General features: G+C 57.5%; 1 protein-coding gene across 1 annotated transcript in view; it reads left to right on the top strand.

The window, feature by feature from the left end:
- Positions 1-7,249: 7,249 nt before the first annotated feature.
- Positions 7,250-8,960, top strand: part of LOC127055116 (cytochrome P450 4B1-like) — a 202,061-nt gene continuing 200,350 nt past the window's right edge. The window contains exon 1 of the mRNA XM_050961737.1: positions 7,250-7,270. Coding sequence (XP_050817694.1) covers positions 7,261-7,270 — 10 coding nt within the window. The 5' untranslated portion in view covers positions 7,250-7,260. The remainder of the gene's footprint in view (positions 7,271-8,960) is intronic.

Raw genomic sequence — 8,960 nt, 5'->3', positions numbered from 1 at the left:
CCTTCCCTCCTTATTGATGTTCCTTCCAGGAAGGGCTTTTCCTACTCTGTCAACCCAGGAAAAGTTCTTATAATTTGTCAGCAGAGTACTGCAGGGCACCAGTGGACATGGGGCTGGCTGCAGACAGGGGCATGGGGCAGGGCTAGCTGGAGGCAGGGAGTGTGACATGGGCTGGCTGCAACAGGGGCTGGCTGTGGGCAGGTGGTGCAGACAGGGGCTGGCTGCGGGCAGGGGCTGGGTGTGGGCATGCGGTGGCTGCGGGTAGGGGGTGTGGCAGAGGTTGGCTGCGGGCAGGGGCTGGTTGTGGGCAGGGGGAGGCTGCGGGGAAGGGGGAGGCTGTGGGGAAGGGGTGTGGGCAGGGGGGGCTGTGGGCAGGGGGTGCAGATGGGGTTGGCTGTGGCAGGGGGCAGGAGCTGGCTGCGGGCGGGGGGAGCAGATGGGGGCTGGCTGTGGGCAGGGGGGCTGTGGGCAGGGGGTGCAGACGGGGGCTGGTCGTGGGCAGGAGGGGCTGTGGGCAGGGGGTGCAGACGGGGGCTGGCTGTGGGCAGGAGGGGCTGTGGGCAGGGGGTGCAGACGGGGCTGGTTGTGGGCAGGAGGGGCTGTGGGCAGGGGGTACAGATGGGGGCTGGTTGTGGGCGGGGGGGCTGTGGGCAGGGGGTGCAGACGGGGGCTGGCTGTGGGCGGGGGGGCTGTGGGTGGTGGGTGCAGACGGAGGGTGGCTGTGGCAGGGGGTGCAGACAGGGGCTGGCTGTGGGCAAGGGGTGGAGACGGGGGCTGGCTGTGGGCAGGGGGCAGGGGCTGGCTGCGGGCACGGGGTGCAGACGGGGGGTGGCTGTGGGCAGGGGGGTGCAGACGGGGGGTGGCTATGGGCAAGGGGCAGGGGCTGGCTGCGGGCAAGGGGAGCAGACGGGGGCTGGCTGTGGGCGGTGGGTGCAGACGGGGGGTGGCTGTGGCAGGGGGCAGGGGCTGGCTGCGGGCAGGGGGAGCAGACGGGGGCTGGCTGTGGGCGGAGGGTGCAGACGGGGGCTGGCTGTGGGCAGGAGGGGCTGTGGGCCAGGGGTGCAGACGGGGGAGGTCTGCCGGCAGGGATGAAGGCAGAGGCTTGCTGTGGATGGGGGCGCTGTGCGACCAGACGGGGGGGCTGTGGCAGGGGGCAGGGTCTGTGGGCAGGGGGGGCTGTGGGCGGGGGGTGCAGAAGGAGGTGACTGTGGGCAGGGGGGGTAGGTGCTGTGAGCAGGGGGGCCTGTGGGCGGGGGGTGCAGACGGGGGCTGGCTTTGGGTGGGGGGTGCAGACGGAGGTGGCTGTGGGCAGGGGGTGCAGATGGGGGCTGGCTGTGGGCAGGGGGGGCTGTGGGCCGGGGGTGAAGGCAGAGGCTGGCTGTGGATGGGGGCGCTGTGCAAGCAGACGGGGGGGCTGTGGCAGGGGGCAGGGGCTGGCAGGGGGCGCAGATGGGGGTGGCTGTGGGCAGGGGGGGCTGTGGGCGGGGCGTGCAGAGGGAGGTGGCTGTGGACAGGGGGTGCAGATGGGGGCTGGCTGTGGGCGGGGGGTGCAGACGGGGGCTGGCTGTGGGCGGGGGGGCAGGGGCTGTGGGCAGGGGGTGCAGACGGGGTGGCTGTGGGCAGGGGTGGCTGCAGGCAGGGGGAGCAGACGGGGGCTGGCTGTGGGCAGTGGGTGCAAATGGGGGGTGGCTGTGGCAGGGGCTGTGGGCAGCGGGTGCAGACGGGGGCTGGCTGTGGGCGGCGGGTGCAGGGGCTGTGGACGGGGGCTGCAGACAGGGGCTGGCTGTGGGCAGGTGGGGCAGGGGCTGTGGGCGGGGGTGCAGACGGGGGCTGGCTGTGGGCGGGGGGCTGTGGGCAGGGGGTGCAGACGGGGGCTGGCTGTGGGCAGGGGCTGGCTGCGGGCAGGGGGAGCAGACAGGGGCTGGCTGTGGGCGGTGGGTGCAGAGGAGGGCTGGCTGTGGGCGGGGGGGCTGTGGGAAGGGGGTGCAGACTGGGGCTGGCTGTGGGCAGGGGGCAGGGGCTGGGTTGCGGGCAGGGGGAGCAGACGGGGGCTGGCTGTGGGCAGTGGGTGCAGATGGGGGGTGGCTGTGGCAGGGGGCAGGGGCTGTAGACAGGGGCTGGCTGTGGGCGGTGGGTGCAGACGGCGGCTGGCTGCGGGCAGGGGGAGCAGACGGGGGCTGGCTGTGGGTGCAGATGAGGGGTGGCTGTGGCAGGGGGCAGGGGCTGTGGGCGGGGGTGTAGATGGGGGCTGGCTGTGGGCGGGAGGGCAGGGGCTGTGGGCGGGGGGTGCAGACAGGGACTGGCTGTGGGCGAGGGGTGCAGACGGCGGCTGGCTGCGGGGAGGGGGCAGGGGCTGGCTGTGGGCAGGGGGAGCAGACGGGGGCTGGCTGTGGGCGGTGGGTGCAGATGGGGGGTGGCTGTGGCAGGGTCTGTGGGCAGAGGGTGCAGACGGAGGTGGCTGTGGGCAGGGGAGCAGGGTCTGTGGGCAGGGGGGCTGTGGGCGGGGGATGCAGACGGAGGTGGCTGTGGGTGGGGGGGCTGCGGGCGGGGGGGCAGGGTCTGTGGGCGGGGGGGCAGGGGGGTCTGTGGGCGGGGGTGCAGACGGGGGCTGGCTGTGGGCGGCGGGTGCAGGGGCTGTGGACAGGGGGTGCAGACAGGGGCTGGCTGTGGGCAGGTGGGGCAGGGGCTGTGGGCGGGGGTGCAGACGGGGGCTGGCTGTGGGCGGGGGGGCTGTGGGCGGGGGTGCAGACGGGGGCTGGCTGTGGGCGGGGGGCCTGTGGGTGGTGGGTGCAGACGGAGGGTGGCTGTGGCAGGGGGTGCAGACGGGGGCTGGCTGTGGGTGGGGGTGCAGGGTCTGTGGGCGGGGGTGCAGACGGAGGGTGGCTGCGGGCAGGGGGAGCAGATGGGAGGTGGCTGTGGGAGGGGGGACAGGTTCTGTGGGAGGGGGGAGCAGACGGGGGCTGGCTCTGGGCAGGGGCTGTGGGCAGAGGGTGCAGACGGAGGTGACTGTGGGCAGGGGGGCAGGGTCAGTGGGGCAGGGGCTGCGGGCGGGGGCTGCAGACGGAGGTGGCTGCGGGCGGGGGGGGGCAGGGGCTGCGGGCGGGGGGGTGCAGACGGAGGTGGCTGCGGGCAGGGGGGCAGGGGCTGCGGGCGGGGGGGCCGGGGGGGGTCTGCGGGCGGGGGGTGCAGACGGAGGTGGCTGCGGGCGGGGGGGCAGGGGCTGTGGGCAGGGGGGTCTGCGGGCGGGGGGTGCAGACGGAGGTGGCTGCGGGCGGGGGGGCAGGGGGGTCTGCGGGCGGGGGCGCAGGGGCTGCGGGCGGGGGGGCGGGGGGGTCTGCGGGCGGCGGGACAGGGGCTGCGGGCGGGGGTGCAGGGTCTGCGGGCGGGGGGGCAGGGGGGTGGCTGCGGGCGGGGGGACAGGGGCTGCGGGCGGGGGGTGCAGACGGGGAGGCTGCGGGCGGGGGGGCAGGGGCTGCGGGCGGGGGGGCGGGGGGGTCTGCGGGCGGGGGGGGCAGGGGCTGCGGGCGGGGGGGCTGGCACTCAGACGGGCAGAGTGGCTGGGAGCAGCCCGAGCAGCAGGACGCAGCCGGGAACCCCCCAGGCAGCAGCAGGAGCCCCAGCGCCAGAGGTCCGAGGTGCAGCAGCAGCAGCAGCAGCAGGGCCAGGAAGCAGCCCACATGGCTCCCGCAGCGCAGCGCCCCCCGGCGGCCGGGAGCAGGAATTACAGGCTTCCCAGCCGGAGCCCATCAAAGCTGCCCTGGCAGGGAAGCCAGTTAACAAGCGGTTCTGAAACCGCTTCTAAATTTAACGACCGGTTAGTGCGAACCGGCTCCAGCTCACCCCTGTATAAACTAGTTAATGAATTCAAATGTTAATGTTTGTGAAGCAGGGCCTCCCAGAGGATTCAGGGGCGTGAGGCAAAGCAGAGGAGCGGACATAAAAAAGGTGCTACCCGCTGCGGCGCGTGTACTCACCAGGCGGTGCGCCGAGTCTCCGGTGGCAGCTGGTCCTGTACTCGCGCCGAGTCTGCAGCGGTGCAGGGCCTTCACTCTTCAGCAGCACTGAAGGACCTGCCGCCAAAGTGCTGCCAAAGACTCTCTTAGGCCTGGTCCACGCTATGCTGTTAAACCAATTTTAACAGCGTTAAATTGATTTAACGCTGCACCTGTCCACACTACACTGCTCTTTATATCGATTTAAAGGGCTCTTTAAATCGACTTCTGTACTCATACAAAACGAGAGGAGTAACGCTAAAATCGATATTACTATATCAATTTAGGGTTAGTGTGGACGCAAATCGACGTTATTGGCCTCATTATTTTACAGTAGCTACCCACAGTGCACCACTCCAGAAATCGATGCTAGCCTCGGACCACGGACGCACACCACCGAATTAATGTGTCTAGTGTGGACGCGCACAATCAACTTTATAATATCTGTTTTATAAAATCGGTTTAAGCTAATTCGAATTGATCCTGTAGTGTAGACTTACCCTTACATACAGTGCAACTCTCCCACCTTTTCGGCCCTGCCTACCCTTCCTGAATAGTTTATATCCATCCATGACAGTACTCCAGTTATATGAGTTATCCCACCAAGTCTCTGTTATTCCAATCACATCATAATTCCTTGATCGTGCCAGGACTTCCAATTCTTCCTGCTTGTTTCCCAGGCTTCTTGCATTTGTGTATAGGCACTTAAGATAACTAGCTGATTGTCCCGCTTTCTCAGTCTGAGACAGGAGTCCTCCCCTCTTGCACTCTCCTGCTCCTGCTTCCTCCCAGTACCCCATTTCTCCACTTACCTCAGGGCTTTGGTCTCCTTCCATGGGACACTTGCTACTTACCCAGACTTTCCCTGAGTACAGCAAATTGACTAAGAAGGCTGGGGCTTTGATCCCTAACTAAGCTGATTCTTACCCAATAGGCTGTTTTTAATTATGTTTTAAGATGTTTATAATTATGAAAATATGCCCAGAGCATATAAAGGGTGTGTATCTTACAAGGCTAATAAAAGCTACATGCAGCAGTGTCTGTACCACCTCTTACTCTTTCTCATGTTTTCTTCTAGCAATTTTTGTGATTCATTGCTATTAATGTTAGGAAGGCTGAAGGAATTAGGTTTGTTTAGTTTGGAAAAGAGAAGACTGAGAGGGGACATGATAGCAGTTTTCAGGTATCTAAAAGGGTGTCATCAGGAGGAGGGAGAAAACTTGTTCACCTTAGCCTCCAGTGATAGAACAAGAAGCAATGGGCTTAAACTGCAGCAAGGGAGATTTAGGTTGGACATTAGGAAAAAGTTTCTAACTGTAAGGGTAGTTAAACACTGGAATAGATTGCCTAGGGAAGTTGTGGAATCTCCATCTCTGGAGATATTTAAGAGTAGGTTAGATAAAGGTCTATTAGGGATTGTCTAGACAATATTTGGTCCTGCCATGAGGGCAGGGGACTGGACTCGATGACCTCTCGAGGTCCCTTCCAATCCTAGAGTCTATGAATCTATGAATCTATGTTTATAGACAAACAATTAAAAGTACAAAAAGGTAAATGTTTTACAGCTCGTATATGATCACAAACATAGCACTTCACAGGATTGCCAATGGAATGGGACTATTATGCAATTCTACAACTCGTCAAAATGACACAATCAAAAAATGCTCCATAGACACAAAGCATTTGGGTGGAGATTCCTGAAAAAAAAAAAAAAAGAGAAGATGTACATGAAAGGGAAAGGAGGGGACTGGGAGATGGGAAAAGCATGCAAGGTTGTGGGTGGGAGGTGTAGGTGGAATGGAAGTCTGGGACTTTTTGAGCTATCTTAATGGTCTTTATTCAAATATATCTAGAAACAAGTTGTGAATGTCTTTAAATTCATATCACTGAACTCTGTGGTGATAAGCGATTTTTTCATTGGCTGCTAACTAGAACATGTCTGAATACCACATCTGTATTCTGGACATGGGTGGAGGGTATCATAGGCTGGGGGAGGCTGTGCCTCCACAAACAGCCTGGCATGGCTCCGCCCCACCCCTCCCTCAGGCCCCTTCCTACAGTTCCCGGCATTCTGCCCTGGCCCTGGCTGGGTGGGGCTTGGGGTGGACTGCCTGGTGCTGGGGGCCGCGGTGGACATGCTCTGGGCTCCTGCAGGGGGTGGGGAGATGAAGGGGGAAGCGTGGGGCCTAGCCTCCCCCAATGACAGGGTCACCAGCTGCTTATGATTCCGGGCATAAGTATACTCTTCCGCGTTTCCAACCTCATGGGCTTGGAGATCATTGCAGCCCTCAAGAAACAAGTCTTTGAGGTAGAGTGAAACCCAGGTGAGCCAGTACATGTCAGAGGATATAATTTCCAGCCGAGGTTTGGCTGCTGAAGTTAAGTACCATTTGAACTCCCATATGCACCTCCTTCTGTAGGTCCCTGGCAGTTGGACAGTCCCATAGCATATGCACCAGGGTCCCGCTTTCCTTATTAAGCACCAACAGACGTCAGAAGATACGGGCTTTACGTTGTGTGACCCCAATGGCATCCAGTTGTAGTATCAAGTATAGCTTGAGATCCACAGAGGCATTTTTAACATTATGTGACATGCTCCTGTGCAGGGGGTTAGACTAGATGACCCTTCTGGTCCCGTCTATGATTCTGCCATTGGGATTCTTTCATATGCAACTGAAGATGAATGGAGTTCCTCTTAATTACTAAAGCATAGAGTGGGCATGAGCCTGGGGAGTTTATGAAGCATTTCTAAGGTTCTTGGTAGTTCTGGGGCCTTGGGCAGTGTCTGGATCAAACTGATCTCTCAGCATTTGTTTTAGCTGTAAGTACTGCCACTCTGCTGAGGGTAGCAGGTCATAGAGTTGCTTCAGCAAATCCCTTATCGTTCACTTATTGGGAAATCCATACGATGGCCCCACTCAGTCAATTCTTCCAAATTATAGACTCTCCTTCCCCTCAATTTGTAAGTCTGGGTTTCCCCATATAGTTGCCTCAGGAAGGTTAGGCTGAAATTAGTACCTCTTAGCTAGGATAGCTCAGACTTTTCTAAAGGCAGCTACCACTTCAGGATCTTAAATTAATTTTTGAAAAATGTAGCAAAAGAGACAGCCAGTTATTTAATGTCTACCAGCCCTCAGGTTCTGTCTTCTCACTAATGCCCCTGGTAAATTGTTTTCTTGTCTTTTGTCCCATGGACCGCATGTGACAATTTTGGATCCTTTTCAACACTGCACGAGCTGCTGCTTGAGTATGAAGAAGCTGAATATGAATGTCTAAAAGTGAGTTTACGCCTGTGACGCCGACCTCCATTTCCTACTTGTTGCACTTCTGAAAAAGCACTTTCATGCTTGTCTCCCATGCTGGCCCTCATGCTTGGGAGAAGTTCCCCATTAACACCAACCGATTATCCTGCTCCAAACTCTCCTTTGCTGTGATGCCTACGAAAAACTTGACTGATGGTATACTGAGATCACAACCTATCATGCTGACCAATATTGTCTCATTGTTTCCTTGTACACTCCCACCTATCTGTATACATCTGTTGTCTCTTGTCTGATACTTAGACTGTAAGATCTTTGGCGCAGGGACTATCATTTTGTTCTGTGTTCATACAGTGCCTCAGATGATGGGGTCCTGGCCTATGACTGGGGTGCCTGGGTGCTCCACTAACACAAATAATAAATAATGATCATTAAAAAGAGTGTTGGAGTTGATTAAAAATGCCAAGTGGCACTGCAATACTCTCATGCCAGCTGGCATTTCAGCACTAACATGGAGACATATTTGGATAGATCATAAACACATAACAACCTGTATGTTTATTATTAAACAATAGCAAAACAAAACACACTGCCGCAAACAATTCTGTTCCTGAAGAGACAATGAGAGAACAAACACAAGAAAGGTGTTAGACAAGCTGCTTAATGCACTATGGAATAAAGTCATTCTATTCTATTTAGGTTTTTTACACTTCACTCATCAATTTGGTCTCTGAATGCCAAATGAACCATTGCCAGCTTGTAATAGCCTCTGGTGATCATTTGTCTGACTCTGGAAAGACTCTTACACTCCGTAGAAAGGAGGTTTTGTCAACAACCTTATTTTCCTCTGCCATCCCCACCGACCCCCTTATTGCTACCGTTTCAGCATGATGAAAATGACATAGGCAAAGTCGTGACTTGGAGCCATAAATACTTCTATGACTTTTCTGTTGGGTGGAGAATTTCTCAATGTATTTAAGTATCAGCTGCCCTGATTATGCTCAGGCCATATTTGCCCGAGAAGGTAAGAATTATTGCATTGAATGGTCTCAGAAATGCCCAAGTGTCATGCAGATCCATCCCTTCATAGGACAGCATGGTTCTCCAAATCTGTTACAAATTGCTCACTATTCCCTATAGCCAGCTGTGTGCAGCTGTCTGAAAACCATTCACTGCTGCAAGCTCAGTACTGTCAGCATATTATCTATCCTGGAAGAGTCCATGGTCTTTCAAGGAAAGACCCCCAGTCACCCCTTCCATTGCAGTAGCAGCCATAGCTTTGTTGCAAACCTCATTTTCTAGAATGCTACATACAGATATGTCCCTAAACAGGAATCTTCCCTCCAGTCTTTTGAACTTCATCTGTTTGGGTAAAACGGAACCCAGATCCAAACCAGCCCCCATTTGGGGTTTATTAAACCAATCAATGACGTTTTGAAAAACGTAAAGCAAACCCACACCCAGTTTGCCCATGATGATCTTTCATCCTCCACCCTCAAACTGCACTGAGGCAATTAAAAAGAAACCCAGCTTTGAATCAACTCTGGTTTCCTGTCTGACAGCAGTCGGCACCTGATGAAGGTGCAAAAATCCTCACATCAGCAGAGGTGGGATAATTTGTCATCCATTTCAGGTCTGCTCCTAGTTCCTTCAGAGAGGGATTGGTTTAAACCCTGATGTGATAGGTTTAATTCTAATTTGGACTTAG

Source organism: Gopherus flavomarginatus, chromosome 7, assembly GCF_025201925.1.
Source record: "Gopherus flavomarginatus isolate rGopFla2 chromosome 7, rGopFla2.mat.asm, whole genome shotgun sequence".
In the NCBI taxonomy this organism is placed as follows: domain Eukaryota; kingdom Metazoa; phylum Chordata; order Testudines; family Testudinidae; genus Gopherus; species Gopherus flavomarginatus.
The sequence above is the reverse complement of the archived record's forward strand: the minus strand, read 5'-3'. Positions and strand labels throughout refer to the sequence as shown.